Below are 20,938 nucleotides of genomic sequence, written 5' to 3' on the forward strand. Positions count from 1 at the left end.
TGGTGGGTTTCATTCTTTAAAAAATAATGTACTGTTCTTGCTGAGTGGATATACAGTAATCATAAAAAGAGATCGACTTAATCCGTTAAGTCTCAGGTCGTCATTGTAAATTTGAAGCTGTTGAAGCAATTAAAAAAAAATGTCTTTCATAATCTACGTGCTTAAAAAAAAGTATATCGGCCTCAAATATCGGCTTACAAAATCGGTTTTAGACATCGGAAAATGGCTGATTTTTTTTTAGATATCGGTATCAGCATCGGCATTTGAAAATCCCTCTAATACCAATACCAACTTTCACGTGTATAGGTCCAGGTGACACACCATCTGATTCAAACCTTTGTTTTCATAAACTACTAAAGAAACATTTTGAAAACTTCCAGAATAAATGTCTGGATTTTATTAGCAAATTTTAATTGCAATATCGATAACAAAAATTAGTACATTAACATACACAATAAATGCAAATTTGTTAATAATCTCTTTAACTAGCTAGGAATGCAAAACAAATATTTGTCTTAAGGCCACTCAAATTTGTCCGTCTAAATAAATACATTAAATATAACTGAAAAAAACGTCTTAGTCAGGGTATAACAGAAATAAAGAAAAATTGAGCCTTCCTTCAGGTAAAACACGACTGCTTTTGTCCACGAGCACAGCCAAACTAAAAAAAATATTAAAACTTTTTACCTCGGTTATGATTCATGTATGATTATCTGAAAAAAAAAATGTCTGGATAAGCTACAAATAAAAATATGTTAAAGTACATAATGTACAAAATAAATAAATACATTTGAAATAAATGCATGTCATCAGCCAATCAAACGTGCATTTGAGGGGGAAAAAATGGACCAGCACATTCAGCAAGTAAAAAGAGGTAGATGTAAGTCTGAACAATTCACTTAATAAAGGTAGGGTCAATTCCATCCTTCCAACATATGGCAAGACAATCAAAATTACCGATATAACTGAAGTCATTATATCATGCAAATAAGGTTGCTTAACTCATTTGTTCCTAAAAACGTATAAATACATTCTATTTTTAATTGTTTCAGTGCCCCAAAAACATACCGTGGGGAGAACAAGTATTTGATACACTGTCGATTTTGCTGGTTTTCCCACTTGCAAAGCATGTAGAGGTCTGTAATTTGTATCATAAGTTCTCTTCAACTGTGAGGGACGGAATCTAATACAAAAAAACAGAAAATCACGTTGTATGATTTCTAAATAATACATTTGCATTTAATTGCATGAAATAAGTATTTGATACATCACAAAAATCGAACTTAATATTTGGTACAGAAACCTTTGTTTGCTATTACAGATAGCAAACGTTTCCTGTAGTCCTTGACAAGGTTTGCACACACTGCAGCAGGGATTTTGGCCCACTCCTCCATGCAGATCTTCTCCAGAGCCTTCAGGTTTCGGGGCTGCTGCCGGGCCACACGGTATTTCAGCTCCCTCCATAGATATTCTATCGGGTTCAGATCTGGTGACTGGCTAGGCCACTCCAGGACCTTAAGATGCTTCTAACGGAGCCACGCTTTAGTTGCCTTGGCTGTGTGCGTTGGGTCGTTGTCATGCTGGAAAACCCAGCCACGACCCATCTTCAGGGCTCTCACTGAAGGGAGGAGGTTGTCAGCCAAGATCTGGCGTTAGATAGCCCCATCCATCCTCCCCTCAATACGGTGCAGTCGTCCAGTACCCTTGGCAAAGAAGCAGCCCCAAAAAATGATATTTCCTCCTCCATGTTTCACGGTTGGGATGGTGTTTTTGGGGTTGTACTCATCCTTCTTTTTCCTCCAAACACGAGCAGAGTTTAGACCAAAAAGTTCAATTTTGGTCTCATCCGACCACATGACCTTCTCCCATTGCTCCTCTGGATCATCCAGATGGTCAGTGGCCAACTTCAGACGTGTCTGGACATGCACTGGCTTCAGCAGCGGGACCTTGCGTGCGCTGTAGGATTTTAATCCATGACGGCGTAATGTGTTTCCGATGGTTTTCTTCGAGACTGTGGTTCCAGCTCTATTCAGGTCATTGACTAGGTCCTGCCGTGTAGTTCTGGGATGATCCGTCACCTTCCTCATGATCAGTGATGCCCCACGAGGTGAGATCTTGCATGGAGCCTCAGAACGAGGCAGATTGAGCGTCAAATTGAACTTCTTCCATTTTCTAATAATCGCTCCAACAGTTGTTACGTTCTCACCAAGCTGCTTGCTTATTTTCCTGTAGCCCATCCCAGCCTTGTGCAGGTCTATTATTGTATCCCTGATGTCCTTACACAGCTCTTTGGTCTTGGCCATTGTGGAGAGGTTGGAGTTTGTTTGTTTGAGCATGTGAACAGGTGTCTTTTATACAGGTAACAAGTTCAAACAGGTGCAGTTACTTCCGATAATGAGTGGAGAACAGGAGGGGTTCTTAAAAAAGAACTGAGAGTCAAAATATTTACTAGTTGGTAATGTATCAAATACTTATTTCATGCAGTTAAATACAAATTTATTATTTAAAAATTATACAATGTGATTTTCTGGATTTTTGTATTAGATTCCATCCCTCACAGTTGAAGAGAACTTATGATACAAATTACAGACCTCTACATGGCTTGCAAGTGGGAAAACCAGCAAAATCGGCAGTGTGTCAAATACTTGTTCTCCCCACTGTATTTTTATACGTCTTTCACAAGATACATCTCTAGGTTCTGATGCAAATTTGCTCCAATGCACAATGCTGAAAATCCATTTTAAAGCCATAAAACTGCCCACTGGAGGGCAGTAGCGCATTGGATAAGACCCGCAACCCGATTCAACGGAACGAACGGCCGGGCCGCACGGCCGGGGCGCCAGTGGAAGACGACCGAATGGATGACCAGGACGCGGGCTATGGAAGTCCGAGCAAGACGTGCTCCCGGGACGCCAGGCGACGAAGGACCAAGTGCGACGTCCAGGAGGATGTCCAGCATGCCAGGCGGCGGACGACCGGGCAGAACAACCGGGAGGACGCCCGGGATGCCAGGTGCTGGATGACTGAGCAGAACGACCGGGTAACCAGTGCAGCGGACGATGCCGTTGAGTCCGTGCTGCTCGCCGAGCAAAGCCCGCGCCACCGTGTTCTGCCGCTTGCGTCCCCTGCACCCTCCAGTGTCCCGCGACTCAGCCGGAAACGCGCACGGCCAAACCAGTTCCCCCCTAGGAACCCTAACCCCACACAATTTCCCCAGGCGAACTCCGCCACGAGGCAGTTGTCACCACAAAAGAAAGATTAAAAAAATGCATCTTGTTGAGACACTACAGGCGGTGACGAGGGAAAAGCCCACCCCGTCCGCCGAGACAGCCGCAGTGGCCACAACAGCGCCATCTCCCAGCCCAACAGTCCAGCCATGTGCAAATAAATTGTTACTTTGCTATCAAAAGCTTTATTTGTCTTGTTGTTTATGTTATTTTGTGGAATAAAAACATTATTCAAATGTTTGGGATGTCACTAAAGCAAAAAATAGCTGTGTTAAAGTCAGTTATGTTTGAAATGTATGCTTTTACAAAAAGCTCAATTTCTCTGTTTTTCATCATAATTGGAAAAATGCTCAAACTAAGCTGTTTTCTAATGCTGATTTCTAAAGAATGGAAAATTATATGAACTAAATTTTTTCCTGCTGAAAGAAGAGACGCTAATCTTTCTTTTGGTGGTTTCCATGTTTATATTTGCCTGGTACACCAGACTCACCGCTGTTCCAGCTATTGAGTCTGGCCACCATTCACGCGGATACAATTTCCAGGGCAGAGCAAGCCACAGCAAACAGACAGCGGAGTGGACCAATCAGCGACGGGCAGACGTGACGTTAGTAAAATGACCGGGACTTGCGCGCGGAAGTAAACATACGAAGAGAGCGGAGTTTATTCAACATGGCTAGCGCGAGACAGACTGTTGTCAATGACTCGTGTCAATGTGGTTTTGGTAATTTAAAACTGATTTTACAGTGAATTGGAACATATTCTCGGCTCTCCCGTTCACCATCTGTGTTGTTGTGGAGACGACTTTCGACGCGCAAGAGTGACGTTACTCGTTAAGAACACGTCACGCAAATATACAAATCTGATTTGTCGATTGATTTTGTACCTGCTCGAGAATAGCAGGGAGAATAGTCTGGCAGAGCCAGGCAATGTTTAGATAGCAATAGAACACAATTTTCTGTGGGCCTTGCAAAATCAGTCAAAATCCAGTGAAACGGCCGGGAGCGAAGGGCGTTGCACCGGTGAAAATGGCTGGGAGTGAATGAGTGAAAGGTTGGTGGGGACAATTTGAGCATGAAAAGTTGGTAGTGTTGTGCCCGTACCGTCCCTATGCAAACCTTCGCCCTTGAGTTGAGCACATCCGAATTGATGATTACAGTGATCCCTCGCAACTTCGCGCTTCAAATTTCACCCAATCAGTCCATCACGGATTATTTTTAAATTCTAAAATAAATAAATAAATGTAGTCTTTTATAGAGCTGTTCCGATCAGATCACATAGTCTCTCACTCTCGCTCCTGCCGTTTTTCTTGGTCAGGCAGTGCACTGGAGTTGCTTATTAAAGTTAACGGTGATTGACAGACGATAACGTTTGATCTTGCCAGAGAGTCAAAACGAGCCGTGCGTCTATCATCATTTAACTTGTTTAATAGTTGCTGTGGCAACTCATTGTGTGTATGTGAGCAGCTTGAGCAGATTTCAGTGGACTCCCTGAATAATAAGCATTTGATAATGACAAGCGTTTTTCTACTTTATTCTTGTTTAAAAATATTTGGTGGGACAGTAACATGTTTAAAACTTTTTTTAAGTATACTTTTCGGAATAATGTATCTCTTTCCAATACTAAATCTTAATAAATACTGTGTATTGAAAAAAAAAAAAAAAAAAAAAAGATATTATTATTATTTTGGGTGAGGGGAGCTACTTGCGGTTTTTCCACTTATCGCGGCAGGTTCTGGTCCACATTAACCGCAAAAACCGAGGGATTACTGTATGATGTATTAAAATTGGAAAAAAAAAAACCAAAACATTAATGGATACTTACAGGCTGTAGAGCTAGTAAAAGTTCATTCAAAGGATTGGTTAAATTGGTGCCAAAAATCATGAAGCCAGAACTGATGCCAGCAGAATGGAGCGCTTTATCCAAACTAAAACACAGTAGAAAAAAAAAATCACTTACCGTTTGTGCACTGTTAAATTAAAATGTTAAAACACAGATGTGACAAAAAAGACTCACTTTGAAATGAACAGCGCAACAGAGAACAGCAGAGCAACCAGGATGAAGAAAATGCCCAGTATAATCTGCACAAACAGATAATATATACATAGAAACAATTTGTCAAAATACTGGAAAGTGATAACAAAATCAATTTAGCATATTGAGCCAATGCTATTGCTTTGAAAAACATCTACTGGCCCATATAAATCGGTCATCTCTTATGTGAAGGCAAGACCATATGGCTTGGCCCTCCAATTTGGCACCGATGCCAAAGGTGACAAAAGGAAGCAACGGTCCAGCCCAGACACAAGCATCGAGATTCTAGCTTGGAAGCTTAGATGCAGCCAAAAAAGCAATAAAGCTTATGAAATGCTGGAGGGAAAATTCATATTGAAAAAATATTGTGCCAGACAGGAATATGAAACAATTGGGCTACAGTTATGTCAACGTATATAGTCATTTAAACAATGTTAAATTTACTGTTCTGTGTCCACTGTAAGGATAAAAAAAAAAAGAAGAAACCTGGCATATTTTTGCTTCCTGACTGCCAATTGGCCAACTGGTCACACCCAGTAGGAGAGTGCTTCAAAATTCGAAAACGGATGAGAAAATACAAAAAAACAAAACAGTGTATCTGCAAAGTATTCTCAGTGTTTTACTTTTTCCACATTTCTGTTAGAACCTCATTCAAAAGTGGAATTCTTTCTTTTTTTTCATTGCCTTTGCAACACAAAATTTTAAAATATCAACCTGAAAAATGTTTTTTGAATATTTTTTGCAAATTTCTGTTTTAATCTTTTTTTTTTTTTTTTTTTATTGTTCTTTCTTTTTTTTAATAAATTCATTATTTTACAGGCACAGAGCTGACACAAACCCCCGACTGTTAACTTGGCTTCAGAAGCTTTGCTAAAACTGTTTAAATGCCCACCTCCATAGAATTAAAAGTGCCTTCCCCTTATTTGCCAAAACTGACCAAAAGACCAGCAAACTAAAACATAAAAAGAAGCTATTGGACTTATTAACCAAGACACAAGAAAGTGTACACATGGTTTATCGGAGTGTTCTGTGTAGTACTGGCTTTTTGCCACTTTGTTTTCGTAGGTACGGGTTGCATCAGGTGTGAAGAGCTGTTTGGCACTTAAATTAAAACCTATATACTGGTCCTTCTAAAAAAATTTGCATATTCTTATAAAGTTCATTATTTTCTGTAATGTACTGATAAACACTAGACTTTCATATATTTTAGATTCATTACACACAACTGAAGTAGTTCAAGCCTTTTATTGTTTTGATATTGATGATTTTGGCAAAAAAGTCAAGAAAAACCAAACATCCCTATCTCAAAAAATTAGCATATCATGAAAAGGTACTCTAAAGAAGCTACTAACCTAATCATTTAAATCAACGAATTAACTCAAAACCCCTGCGAAAGATCCCTGAGGCTTTTAAATACTCCCAGCCATGTTCATTACTCAAAACCGCAATCATGGGCAAGACTGCCGACCTGACTGCTATCCAGAAGGCCATCATTGACACCCTCAAGCAAGAGGCTAAGACAAACAAAGAAATTTGTGAGCGAATAGGCTGTTCCCAGAGTGCTGTATCAAGGCACCTCAGTGGGAGGTCTGTGGGAAGGAAAAAGTGTGGCAGGAAACGCTGCACAACCAGAGGAGGTGACCACACCCTGAGAAAAATTGTGGAGAGGGGCCAATTCCAGACCTTGGGAGACCTGCAGAAACAGTGCACTGAGTCTGGAGTAGAAACATCCAGAGCCAACGTGCACAGGCGTGTGCTGGAAATGGGCTACAGGTGCCGCATTCCCCAGGTGAAGCCACTTTTGAACCTGAAACAGCGGCAGAAGCGCCTGACCTGGGGTACAGAGAAGCAGCACTGGACTGTTGCTCAGTGGTCCAAAGTACTTTTTTCATATGAAAGCAAATTTTGCATGTCATTCGGAAATCAAGATGCCAGAGTTTGGAGGAAGATTGGGGACAAGGAAATGCCAAAATGCCTGAAGTCCAGTGTCAAGTACCCACAGTCAGTGATGGTCTGGGGTATCATTTCAGCTGCTGGTGTTGGTCTACTGTGTTTTATCAAGGGCAGGGTCAATGCAGCTAGCCATCAGGAGATTTTGGAGCACTTCATGCTTCCATCTGCTGAAAAGCTTTATGAAGATGAAGATTTCATTTTTCAGCACGACCTGGCACCGTCTCACAGTGCCAAAACCACTGGGAAATGGTTTACTGACTATAGCATTACTGGCTCAATTGGCCTGCCAACTCTCCTGACCTGAACCCCATAGAGAATCTGTGGGATATTGTGAAGAGGAAGTTGAGAAACACCAGACCCAACACTGTGGATGAGCTTAAGGCCGCTATCGAAGCATCCTGGGCCTCCATAACACCTCAACAGTGCCACAGGCTGATTGCCTCCATGCCACGCCGCATTGAAGCAGTCATTTCTGCAAAAGGATTCCCGATCAAGTATTGAGTGCATAGCTGATATAATAATTAATTGAAGGTTGATTTTTTTTTTGTATTAAAAAACACTTTTTTGTATTGGTTGGATGAAATATGCAAATTTTTTGAGATAGGAATTTTTGGTTTTTCTTGACTTTTTTGCCAAAATGATCACTATTAAAACAATAAAAGGCTTGGACTACTTCAGTTGTGTGTAATGAATCTAAAATATATGCAAGTCTAATGTTTATCAGTACGTTACAGAAAATAATGAACTTTATCACAATATGCTATTTTTTGAGAAGGACTATTAAGACACATCACCTTCTATTCTGCTCCAAACCTATTGGGATGAGGTCTCACTAAAATAATGTGTATCATTTAGCCTGCGCCATAATTCTATGACAGGTGATGGAAAGACAATGTTGTCAATATCGATTTTTTAATGCATCTACTGTATTATGTAATTTTACTTCATGAGTTGCACTATGGAATTTAAAAAAATATCAGGGTCAATTTTCTTTCTCAGATTAATCCCACTCTGCCCTTAGCTAAAGAAACAATTCAAAAATGCCTCGTTGTACTTTTTTTAATTCCTAAATCATCAAAGGATCATGTCATTAACTTTTTTTTCCCCATTTTTTTTTTTTTTTTTTTTTTACATTTTGGAAAGTGTCATAACCAGTTGAAGTTGAATAATTTAAATATCAAATATGAAAAATCACACACATTGCTTGATTACTGATAAACAGAGGTGGGTAGTAACGCGATACATCTACTACGTCACATTTACTTGAGTAACTTCTTGAGAAGAATCTACTTCTAAGGCTACGTTCATACTGGACGTCTTAATGCACGAATCCGATTTTTTCGTGTTTTATCGACTCGCATTAACTTGACAGTCTGAACGGGACAAGTCGCATAGAAGTGGACCATTTCAAATCCGATCTGGCTCACTTTCGTATGTTGTTTAAATCCGATCTGGGCCAATTTTTTCCAGAACGTCGCGCGAACTGAACTGGCAAGTCTCCCAAATCGGAATTCATGCAGCAATTACATCATCAAAGAGCGCGCTACGTTAGCGGTGCAGCTGTCCGTTAGCGCCTAGCTTGCCTTGAACACTGCTTTTGGGGAAGGTTTGGGCTTGGCAACAGTCATAAAAAAATAAAGTCTGGGCGAAATGTATCGGGTTAACTAATAGGCCAAAAGTTTGGACACACCTCATTCAATGCAACACAAATGAAGGTCCAACCCTATTGATAAAGCAATACATTCCACTAATTAGCCCTGAAAAGGCATACCTGTGAAATCAAAAAACATTTTAGAAGACTCCCTCTTAAAGCTCATCAAGAGAACGGCAAGAGTTTGCGAAAAAGTAATCAGGGCAAAGGGTGGCTACTTTGAAGATACTAAAATATTATCCTCGTTTTTAGTTATTTCACATGTTTTGCTACGTACTGTACATAATTCCACACATGTTCATTGATAGTTTTATTACCTTCAGTGAGAATTTAAAATGTAAATAGTCATGAAAATAAAGAAAATGCACGAATGAGAAGGTTTGTCCAAACTTTTGGCCTGTACTGTATGGAAGAAAGTAAATAAAGACACTGGAGGGGAACCAAAAGAACAACAAAACAATTTTATATGAAAAACAATGTAATGCAGGGCACTTTGAATCATGAGCGGAAAAATATACAGTGGGGCAAATAAGTATTTAGTCAACCACCAATTGTGCAAGTTCTCCTACTTGAAAAGATTAGAGAGGCCTGTAACTGTCAACATGGGTAAACCTAAAATCACATTGTTTGATTTTTAACGAATTTATTTCCAAATTAGAGTGGAAAATAAGTATTTGGTCACCTACAAACAAGATTTCTGGCTGTCAAAGAGGTCTAACTTCTTCTAACGAGGCTCCCTTTGTTACCTGTATTAATGGCACCTGTTTTAACTCATTATCTGTATAAAAGACAACTGTCCACAACCTCTGTCAGTCTGTCACACTCCAAACTCCACTACGGCCAAGACCAAAGAGCTGTCGAAGGACACCAGAGACAAAATTGTAGACCTGAACCAGGCTGGGAAGACTGATTCTGCAAAAGGTAAAACGCTTGGTGTAAAGAAATCAAATGTGGGAGCAATTATTAGAAAATGGAAGACATACAAGACCACTGATCATCTCCCTCGATCTGGGGCTCCATACTAGATCTCACCCCGTGGTGTCAAAATGAAAACAAGAACGATGAGCAAAAATCCCAGAACCACACGTGGCGACCTAGTGAATGACCTACAGAGAGCTGGGACCACAGTAACAAAGGCTACTATCAGTAACACAATGCGCCGCTAGGGGCTCAAATCCTGCACTGCCAGACATGTCCCCCTGCTGAAGCCAGTACACGTCCAGGCCTGTCTGCGGTTCGCTAGAGAGCATTTGGATTATCCAAAAGAGGACTGGGAGAATGTGTTATGGTCAGATGATACCAAATTAGAACTTTTTGGTAGAAACACAGGTTCTTGTGTTTGGAGGAGAAAGAATACTGAATTGCATCCGAAGTACACCATACCCACTGTGAAGCACGGGGATGGAAACACTATGCTTTGGGGCTGTTTTTCTGCAAAGGGACCAGGACGACTGATCTGTGTAAATGAAAGAATGAATGGGGCCATGTATCCAGCGATTTTGAGTGAAAATCTCCTTCCATCACCAAGGGCATTGAAGATGAGACGTGGCTGGGTCTTTCAGCATGACACTGATCCCAAACACACAGCCAGGGCAACTAAGGAGTGGCTTCGTAAGAAGCATTTTAAGATCCTGGAGTGGCCTAGCCAGTCTCCAGATCTCAACCCCATCGAAAATCTGTGGAGGGAGTTGTAAGTCTGTGTTGCCCAACGACAGCCCCATAAATCACTGCTCTAGAGGAGATCCGCATGGAGGAACGGGCCAAAATACCAGCAACACTGTGTGAAAAGCTTGTGAAGAGTTACAGAAAACGTTTGGCCTCCGTTATTGCCAACAAAGGGTACATAACAAAATATTGAGATGAACTTTTGGTATTGACCAAATACTTATTTTCCACCATGATTTGCAAATAAATTCTTTAAAAATCAAACAATGTGATTTTCTGTATTTTTTCCCACATTCTGTCCCTCATGCTATGAGGTTTACCCGTGTTGACAATTGCAGGCCTCTGTAATATTTTCAAGTGGGAGAACTTGCACAATTAGTGGTGGACTAAATACTTATTTGCTCCACTGTACATATGGCGGAAAACACAGACAAGACTGAAAAAGCAGTTTCTGCTCTTGCACCCCTCTTAAAAATAAACTGCAGTATTTTAAGCCAAAATAACTTTTGTGTTTGATAGAACAATATATCTACATGCTGCAATAGCAGATTCATGGCGCATTAAGCCCCAAAATGATGTTTAATTTCTCCGTTTTACCCTGGAAACCCCCGTTTACAGATGTCGCGCAACCATTGTTGTTTCAACCCAGCCATAAAAAGAAGGTACGGTAAGTAATTATATTTCTTATTCAAAATGTCTGGAATTTTTAGCTTAAAATAATTAATTGATGTCTAATATCTTGTTTAAAAAAATAAAAATAAAAAAAAATAAAAAAAAATAAAAAAGACTTTAAAAAATTATTTACTTGCATATTTTAAACTTTTAAACGATTTATGTCACAATCAAAAAATAAGTCACGGATATCTACCTCAAAACTATGGCTTAATTTTGTTTTTTTTGTTACCGTCACATTTTCCCTGATATGTTACATGATAAATAATCGATCCAAACAAAGAAAAATTTGAAAAAAAATGTTTAAAAGGGTAAATATATGAAAAAGAACATCTCGACCACTCCTTGATGTCTGCACCGCGACCTTTGTTATATTACCATGTTTCACCCATAAAATCCCCCCAAAATCCAGTTGTGGACATTCACATCTGTGTCTTGACATTCGATGATACATGCTACATGGAGTTTTTGGATCGAAACAAGGTAAGTACGCGATAATATCTCGTTAAAATCATGGCGTCTTTAATTCTGCACTCGCGTGCTCTCACCTTCAGATGGGGTTTTGCTGTTTAGTTTTTTTTTTTTTTTTGAATGCCTTCCTGTTCAAAAATTTTCTTCCCCCAGAAAATTGACATTTTAAGCTTTCCAATGATGTATCACACACGCATATAGGACAATTTTGAAATTTGGCCAAATTGGGGGGCTCAGAACAGAACTTCAAGTTACCTGAGTGATTTTCGCCATATATATTTTGTGTTGCAAAATCATATAACCAGGGAGGAAATCATCAATGCTGTTGTGCATCCCAATTGATCCTGAACTATAAACATTTTCTGTATATTTATATGGGCATACGCACTGTGAATCTTAAACTGATATTTCATTTTACATTGTGAGCCTACCTTGAAAGGTCTGAGAGCACTACCCATTTTGTTGCAGCAGTTCCTCTCGGCAATTTCCAGGTGTCTCCCTCTTCGTTGAAGGACTTGCAGCTTTCCTTCGAGCTCCTGCAGGTTTTTTCTGTCTCGTGATGACAAGGGCCGTCCATCTTGACACTGTTGAGAAAAATCCAAGAATCTCAACACACATTAAATGTCATTATACATACGCATATCTAATATGGTGCATCACTTCCATCCGCTGTCAGTTGTGGGCAGTGATGTTTTTTTTTTTTTTTTTTTTTTTTTAACGATTGCATTTTTACAGTCGAGCAGTATTAGACCCTTGTCTTTAACCAGCTCAATGAAAAATAAAGCATAAGGCACAGAAAAACTTATTAACTGGAAATATACACTTTTTTTTTTTCAAATAGACAAGGAGGTTATAATCTGAGAGGGGATTTAAACTTCAAAACGCAGTTTCACCGTACAACAAAAAAAGAGCTTTTTCCTTCAATTTGAGGTGTGGACTTGTGGAATAAACTTACTGAGGACCTAAAGAAAAGCGCTAATTTGAGTGTGTTTAACACAAAATACAAAAATATTTTTTTCTGCAACTACAGAAACGAATGACAGCATTTATGTTGAGAAAATGTTGAGTGATGCTAACCAATGTTCTTTAGGCATTAGGAAATGAGAAAATTGGTGTATATTATTTTGAAATGTGAATTGTACTTGTTTTGTCTGATTCTTGCAAGTTTCTTTTTTTTTTTTTTTACTTCTTCCAACTGCTTTTCAAATCTTATGTTTTGTTTGTATTCTTGTATATCCATAATGGGATGTATGTTTTCGAAATAAATTAAATCAATCAATCAAAAACAGTAATTGACTATTTTATTCGTCAATGGCGGTGAACATTCACATTTTAAGTGATATAGTGTCGTCAATAGCAGTAAATGGGTTAATATTTGGTTTCAAAATCTTTGCAGTCAGTTACATCCTGAAGTCTGCAATGCATAGAAATTAGAAAATGACGAACTTTCAAAAAGGTCTTAGGTTGGCCACCTTGCCATTTACCAGCTGAGCAACCCATTGGTCTCTTATAAAATGAAGAGGTTTAAAGTATATACAGTACTAACTGTCAGAACCCCTGGATAAAAAATGTGTATTCATCTGGTATGGATGTATAAATCCTCTGCCGGTAATAAAGGGTGTAAGATTGCAGTTCTTGTCTGTCCATTTGATGATACAAAAATTTTATTTGACTAGAAAATGGGCAAGACGGCGCCCACTTTATGTCATAGCAAAAATAATGCAAAGAATATTCTTTGACGAATAAGTACAGAAATACAGCATAAAACAACAATGTACAATTCCAATCAGGAAATTAAGTGTCATTGTGGACTAACATCCACCCCAAACAGAGAGCAGGATACACTGACCAACAGGCCTGTCGCGATAACAAATTTTAGTAGGCTATATATCTGTCTCATAAATTATTGCCGATTCGCGATTTTATTGTCAATTGTTTTTAACCAATTCCACCACTAATGTAGTGACAATACATCCTGATAAATCACCAATTCAAATGCAATAAATTGTTATTTATAAAAATAACAAACTATATTAAATTAAAAAAAAACAATGCATAACGAGTCATTTGAAAACTAATTAAGTGCAGAATATGAAATTGGCAAGAAACCTGACGCTATTTTTGTTCTCTGCCAATTAAAGCCCATTAAAAGAGTTTATTTGATCCAAAATGACTGTCATCTTGGTGTTATTTTAAAGTTTTTCTTAGTGTAGAATGTGAAGTACAGTGGGGCAAATAAGTATTTAGTCAACCACCAATTGAGCAAGTTCTCCTACTTGATTGGATTAGAGAGGCCTGTAATTGTCAACATGGGTAAACCTAAACCATGAAAGACAATGTGGAAAAAAAAAACAGAAAATCACATTGTTTGATTTTTAAATAATTTATTTCCAAATTAGAGTGGAAAATAAATCACCCACAAACAAGCAAGATTTCTGGCTGTCAAAGAGGGCTAACTTCTTCTAACGAGGTCTAACGAGGCTCCACTCGTTACCTGTATTAATGGCACCTGTTTTAACTCACTATCGGTATAAAAAACACCTGTCCACAACTCAGTCAGTCACACTCCAAACTCCACTATGGCCAAGACCAAAGAGCTGTCGAAGGACACCAGAGACAAAATTGTAGACCTGCACCAGGCTGGGAAGACTGAATCTGCAATAGGTAAAAAGCTTGGTGTAAAGAAATCAACCGTGGGAGCAATTATTAGATAATGGAAGACACAAGACCACTGATAATCTCCCTTGATTTGGGGCTCCATGCAAGATGGCGTCAAAATGATAACAAGAACGGTGAGCAAAAAACCCAGAACCACACGGGGGTACCTAGTGGGAGAACTTGCCCAATTAGTGGTTGACTAAATACTTATTTGCCCCACTGTATGTGAGATTAACTCCAGAAATCCTTATTTACATGTAGAACATGATGTGCTTTTTTTAAATGTTCACCGAAGTCATTTGCTAAGCTGCTCACAGAAGTACGTTTGCCAAGCTGCTAGCCGTTAACTTTACACTCAGTTTAAAAAAAAAAGTGCACTTATCTTTAATTTTCATTAATCATGTGGTGTCAGTATATATTTTTTTCCCCATCATTTGCAAATGCTGTAAAGCAGCGAGTTTTCCTGTTTGTGTCAACTCCTACCCGCAAGTTTGCATTTTGGAGATGACTGCCAATGTTTTGTAGTAGGCCGAAGTGTTTAGTATATTGTCTTTTTTCCATTAGCCTCAATGTAATACTGCTAATGTTTTACAATGTTTAATATTGATGTGTTTCCTGATTTTATGTGTCTGAATTTTAATTCTACAGTGTGTTAATGACCAATAAACATCTGTGAAAGTAACTGGAGTCTCATATGTAATCAACACGTAGATGTCCCGAGTGCACACAGCTAGGGGTGTAACGGTACACAAAAATCTCGGTTCGGTACGTACCTCGGTTTTGAGGTCACGGTTCGGTTCATTTTCGGTACAGTAAGAAAACAAAATGCAAAATATAAATGTGCTAGTTGTTTATTACACACTTTTGTGCTTTCAACAATAGGAACATTAGCCTACACCAGTACTTCTCAAATAGCTGGGCGCGCCCCCCTGGGGGGGGCGCAGAGCGATGCCAGGGGGGGCGCATGTGACCTCGGGGAACATGCTTTTTTTTTTTTTTTTTGCCGTACTGGAATAAAGTGTACTTGCACATCCACTCAGTGGGTGGCAGTGGCGCTCTCATTTTCAGAGTGCGCGCAGTATTTTTGAACTAAGGAAGAGCACTCAGCACACACAGAAAACAGATATGAAGAGCAGTGTGCCGCCGCTTCTCGAAAGCCGTTTTCCGACCGGACTCACTCACGCAGCGACCCACTTTATTGTCCGGTTCTCACGTTGCCACCCGAGAAGTGCCATTTTCGGCTTGGGATCGTCACGACGACCGCCCTCACCTACGGTTCTACCTCGGCCGCCGAGAATGCGCTTTTCTGGTGCCGTTTGCCTTTTAGCTTTGACTTTTAATACAGTGGGTAATGAGGAAAGACCACTGTTTACTGTGTCTAAAAATAATTATAGCGGACAGCCAGAAGCCAAATCAATTAAGACGCCACTTAAAGACATTAGACCCCAATCTCATTGATAAGCCGCTCGATTGTTTTTCAGTGAAAACGTGCCGAATATTGCTAACAATCGTCCTGCTTTGTCAGTGTTATATCAGTAAACCAGTGAATATTGTTAGCATGCTCATTGCAAAATCACTCCACACCACAAGGAAGTAAATACTGTGAGCAGCAAAAATAAAAACTGTCTTTCTGTCCAAGGACACTCTTTTTTTTCTTTTATTCAGTTTTGTTTTTTCGGTCAAATTTTTTTGGCATAATGTCCTCATGAGTGAATGTTTCTAATCAATTTTAATTTGTTATTATTTATTGATTTTATTACAGTTTATTTTTCTGTATCAAATGGTCAAAAATGTACCTTGAGTGTATTCTTTACAGTTTGGATGTGACTTTTTTTTTTTTTAAATTTAATTCAGGCAAATTGATGAGCGTCAAGTCTTCTCTGTTACAAACAAAACAATGTTAATAAAGTTATACTTTATTATAAGTTGATCTATGTTACTTTTTTTCTTTATTAGAAAAAAAGGACACAATGTTAGGCAGATGTGTATTTATAATAGTAATTTTATAGACAAATTATACTATTTACAGTGGCGGCAGAGAGTTTGGGGGGGGCGCGAAACATTTACGTCTTTCTTGGGGGGGCGTAACAGAAAATAATTGAGAAGCACTGGCCTACACAAAGCTAGAATTCTGTTAAAAAATAGAAAATACAATATTCTGAAATGTAGATATTTTGAAAAACAAAATAAAAGACTTTTCTTTTCTATCAAGACATTAGACTTTTTCTTCAAAATAAATATTTGATGTGCAAAATTGAACAGTTGCAACACTGAAGTGAAGAGTTGTTTCATCTATATTCTTTTTTAAATTGAATTCCCCACCCAGAGGGCCAACCATCTTCCATGTTAACATATAACCGTTACCCACGCTGCTCACTGCACTTCTGAGTGGTGCGACGGCCCTGGCCGTTTAATTGTTATCTTTTTTGAGACTGTCAGTCATCTGATCGCCGCGTCCGCCAGCTGGCTGCCTCCCCTCCCAACGTGGCGTACTCTGATTGACGCCGGACGGGCAGACGACGTCACCGCCGCTGACGGGCCACCCGAACTAGCCGCTGTCTGACATGTATCCATTATGCAGCGCTTTGTTTACATTTGCGGCAATAACGACACTTGCTTTACGGCAGCTAATCCGATACACGGTAATACAGCTCTGGGTAATACTATTAGGCCGTTGTTTGAGCTTGCATACCCGCGTGTGTGTTGTATTGTGCCTGAGTCTTGTTAACCAAGTAAAGGCAGCGTTAACAAAAGTCATTTGACCGCTCGTCATTTTACAGTCAACATTCCTCAGAGTTCGCAACTTCGCATTTGACAGCATACGTGCCGCGTACCTCCTCGCCAGCTGTTTGCTCGCCATACATTCACCTGTGCATTTGATCGCTATTTTGTTACACTCCCGCTTTTTCGGTGAGGTATTTTGTGGTTATTCGTTATTGGACCGTTTTTTTTCACCACTGTAAATAAGAGCACCGCAGCAGTAGAGGTAAACTGCCGTTTTCGTTCAACCCGTTTTGTTTCGTGGAGAAGCCAGGGTAGTGGCTGTATTGTTTTTTCTTTTTTACGATCAGGGTTTACTTAGCGGGTGGGGTTCAAGTGTAGTTTCATTTTGTTTGTTGTTTTGGCCTGGGCTTACGCTGAAGCCAGCTTCTTCTGCATTTTGTATATTTTGTTCATTGCGAGTTCGACTTGTGTGAATACATTTGTGTCCACTTGCAACTTGTGTGCGTGGCTCGTTTTATGTTACAACCTTAGCAGCCATCCGTGGGACGTAACAGTGGGATTATGGGATGCATGAGCGGGCATTCCGCGCTTGTGTTAAATGTGTCAAATATTTTAACATGATTATTTTAAAAAATTAATAATCGCCCGTTGACGCGCTAAATTTGACAGCACTTTACATTCTGTCAGAAACTCATTCGGTACGTCCCTGTACCGAACCGAGTACCAAATACCGAAACGGTTCAATACAAATACATGTACCATTACACCCTTACACACAGCACACGCAAACTCGTGCGTACAAACGTAAGCATGCACGCACGCACACCGCCATAATCGTAGCTGGAAAAATTACCGGCCTCATTTTTATTTACCGTGCGATGAATTGACTTATTGCATATGGCGACAGGGTTACTGACCAAATGTACATGATATAACCAAAACAAAACAAGAGCATTCAAGCATTTCACAAAAACATGGGAAAAATTTACATAGTCAATTCTGCATATAAAAGTGATTCAAGTAGGAGCAGGAACAATTGGTATCAAGAAATCTGCCAACTTTAGAAAACTTGACAGCAAGACAAAGAAGGCCTGTTTGCATTTACTCTAAATATTGTTTTGTTATCCCAATATTTATGGACCTGTGTATTTGTGAATGAAAAACTCTTATAGCCTCAAATAAAATGTGTATAATAAAATTAATGCGTTGACCATAATTAGTGATGTGTGTGTCACACCTTGGATTTCAGTTTCTCGATCTGATGCTCGACATCATCAATGTCCTCTGTGTTTTCCAGCCGTTCATATGCCACACTCCGTGTGCCTTTTATCAGATTCAAAGGTAGCACGGACATACCGTATGCCTGAAAAAGAAGAAAGGCTACCATCTTAATCACATATTATTATTATAATGCGGGGTTGTTGCATAGGGCGCTTGTTTCCACCTACACATGCCACCACAGCCACAAACCGGTGGGTAAGTTGCAACATTAGATGAATGTCAGTAAACATGTATTCCAGGAGTAAAGTATTATCATTTGAGCACCCTCTGGCCGCCTGAGCTTTGTCATTTTTGGATGAGGAAGATTAAAATGGGAGAATGTATCGTATGTCTGAATTACTGGTGAATGTGCTGCAACCATTTTGTGAGGATAGCGCTGGATAAAAACACCATGCTGTAATGTACAGCTTAACAGTGCCCCCATGTGACAGCACTATAGCCTCCAAATACATAATGTGGTACATTTTTAAGAGTTTTGGAGGGAATCTAGGTTACAGAGAAGGGCATTAAGGTATCGTAAATGATGAATGACATTAAAAGCATTTTTTCAGCTTATTTAATGAATGATGCAACAAGCAACACAGATTTGCACGCAGAAACAAACAGAAAAATAAGAAAAATTGTCAAAATACTAAAGAGACCATTTGCACCAAATTCAAATAGTGCTTTTAAATCTTTGACATTTGGGATTAATCTCCTGAAGGGATGTTTGAACTTTAATTCAAAATGAGGGGCACCTCTAAAGCCTGACAACACAGCGATCAATACAAATGAATATAACAGAGGCAAGTCAATGCGCTCTTACTCACCCTGTCATGTCTCGCTTTTACAAACCAAGCACAGGGAGTCATTTATAGGCTCATAATAAAACAAAAGACATGGTCTATGCTACGAATCGTTCAGCCCTGACAAACATGCTGCCCTCGTTCCTTTACTTTCCAAAAGTCAGGCTGTATTTTTAAAACAACTTTTAATAGTTTCTGCATGTTATGAAGCATCCCAGTGTCGCATGGGATCCTAAGAAAGGCTAGCCTATTATTAGTCTCGACTGTGGATCTGTGCTACGGGCGAATGTCGCCTCCTGCAATGAATCATGGAGCTCTTAAGGCCGGAGCATGTCCAGAATATCAAATACACTCATAAAAGGAAAACCTGTCCAAGATCCCTAGAGAAACATTTCCCCTCCCCTCGTGTGCAACTACATGCGAGAAATATAAAAGAGAAAAAAAACAGGTGTCCCTCTGCTGGAGTCGACATTTGTAGCTCACATATAATCATGCGTGCTCATTAGTTGTTTTTTTGTTTGTTTGTTTTTTTTAAACCCACTACAGTTAATAATCACCTGAAATAGCTCAGAGCAGAATGTTGGTGTGTATGTATTGTGTGGTGTTGGATTAGGGGTAAATACCTGGCTGAAATCATTGAGAGTGACTGTTGAGGGAGAACTAGGTAGGCAGAGCTGTTCTTCAGAAGCATCTCCTTTGTTTATAGGCTTATAGTCAGGGGTGCACATAATTTTTTTGCCCAGGTTCTCAGAGGAGGACCTGGAGATGTGACTTGGTCCTCCTTGAGCTTGAGAGCCGACCCGCCTGATGCGATAAAATTATGACAAGCTTTACTTAGAACCAATTACCTTTAATTAATTATATTAACAATTAATGCTCGATTAACATCAACTGGCACAACAAAATTGCCATTACTTCGAAGTGAAAAGTAAAGAAATAAACATAAAAGCACTAATTAAAATTAAGGGCATTATGCGGCTCCCACATTAACTCCAAGCCTTTGTAAAAGTGGGATGCCCTCCTCCTCATTGAAGAGCTCATTGAACGTGCATGTTTAGCTTTGTGAAATGCGAGCAAAAACACGTTTGTCAGTGCATGGCGCTGTGCAGGGCGAGTGGAGTGCTGTCTGACATCGATAGTTTGCTTAAGTGCCACATGCTCCGTTTTTTTCGTGCTTTTCAAAGTTTGGATGGCTGAAATTCTTTGACCCTACTACATAAAACGCGCTGCTCTTATTAGCGACATTGGAATTCTCACGGCAAATTTTGTACCACATTTCCGTGCGAGCATCATTTGCTTCTAGCCATGGTACCTCCTGCAGCCACTTTTCAGCAAAAGTCCTTTTTTTCGGTAGCTCCGGTGACGTCTCTGTCGTCTGCCTGTCTTTTGACGGGGGTGGGGGAACACGGAAGTAATTACCGGTACTCAGTGGGGCCTGCCTCTTTGACATTTTGAGAAGCGATTTTCTCGTGTCCGCCGCAAATACAGTGGTCAGCCATCGGTACGCAAAAGCGTATGGAAGACGTTGAGGGCCAGCGCGTTTGTCTACGTCCAGTACGCATGCGCGCATGCGGACCACTTATGTGCACCCCTGCTTATAGTAGTATAACCAGATAGGAGCAAGTCCTTACATTGACAACCAAGCTAATACAACTGGATGCTCTAGACTGATTTAAACTAATATATAGAGTACTGGTGCACGATAATTATTGGTCCGATAATTATCGGTCCGATAATAGGAATTATGATGTCATCCCGATAATTACAATAACATTTATAATAGGACCGATAATATGTACTGTTCTGGCTTTACAGTTTAC

At 39.7% G+C, this 20,938-nt stretch overlaps 1 protein-coding gene across 1 annotated transcript in view; it reads right to left on the reverse strand.

Annotated features, from left to right (window-relative positions):
* lmbrd1 (LMBR1 domain containing 1) overlaps nt 1-20,938 on the reverse strand; it is a 123,322-nt gene that overhangs the window by 27,949 nt on the left and 74,435 nt on the right. Inside the window, exons 8-11 of the mRNA XM_057847558.1 lie at nt 18,290-18,415; nt 12,102-12,254; nt 5,241-5,305; nt 5,049-5,151 (exon numbers count right to left, since the gene is read on the reverse strand). Coding sequence (XP_057703541.1) covers nt 5,049-5,151; nt 5,241-5,305; nt 12,102-12,254; nt 18,290-18,415 — 447 coding nt within the window. The remainder of the gene's footprint in view (nt 1-5,048; nt 5,152-5,240; nt 5,306-12,101; nt 12,255-18,289; nt 18,416-20,938) is intronic.

This window comes from Corythoichthys intestinalis, chromosome 10 (assembly GCF_030265065.1).
Source record: "Corythoichthys intestinalis isolate RoL2023-P3 chromosome 10, ASM3026506v1, whole genome shotgun sequence".
NCBI lineage: Eukaryota > Metazoa > Chordata > Actinopteri > Syngnathiformes > Syngnathidae > Corythoichthys > Corythoichthys intestinalis.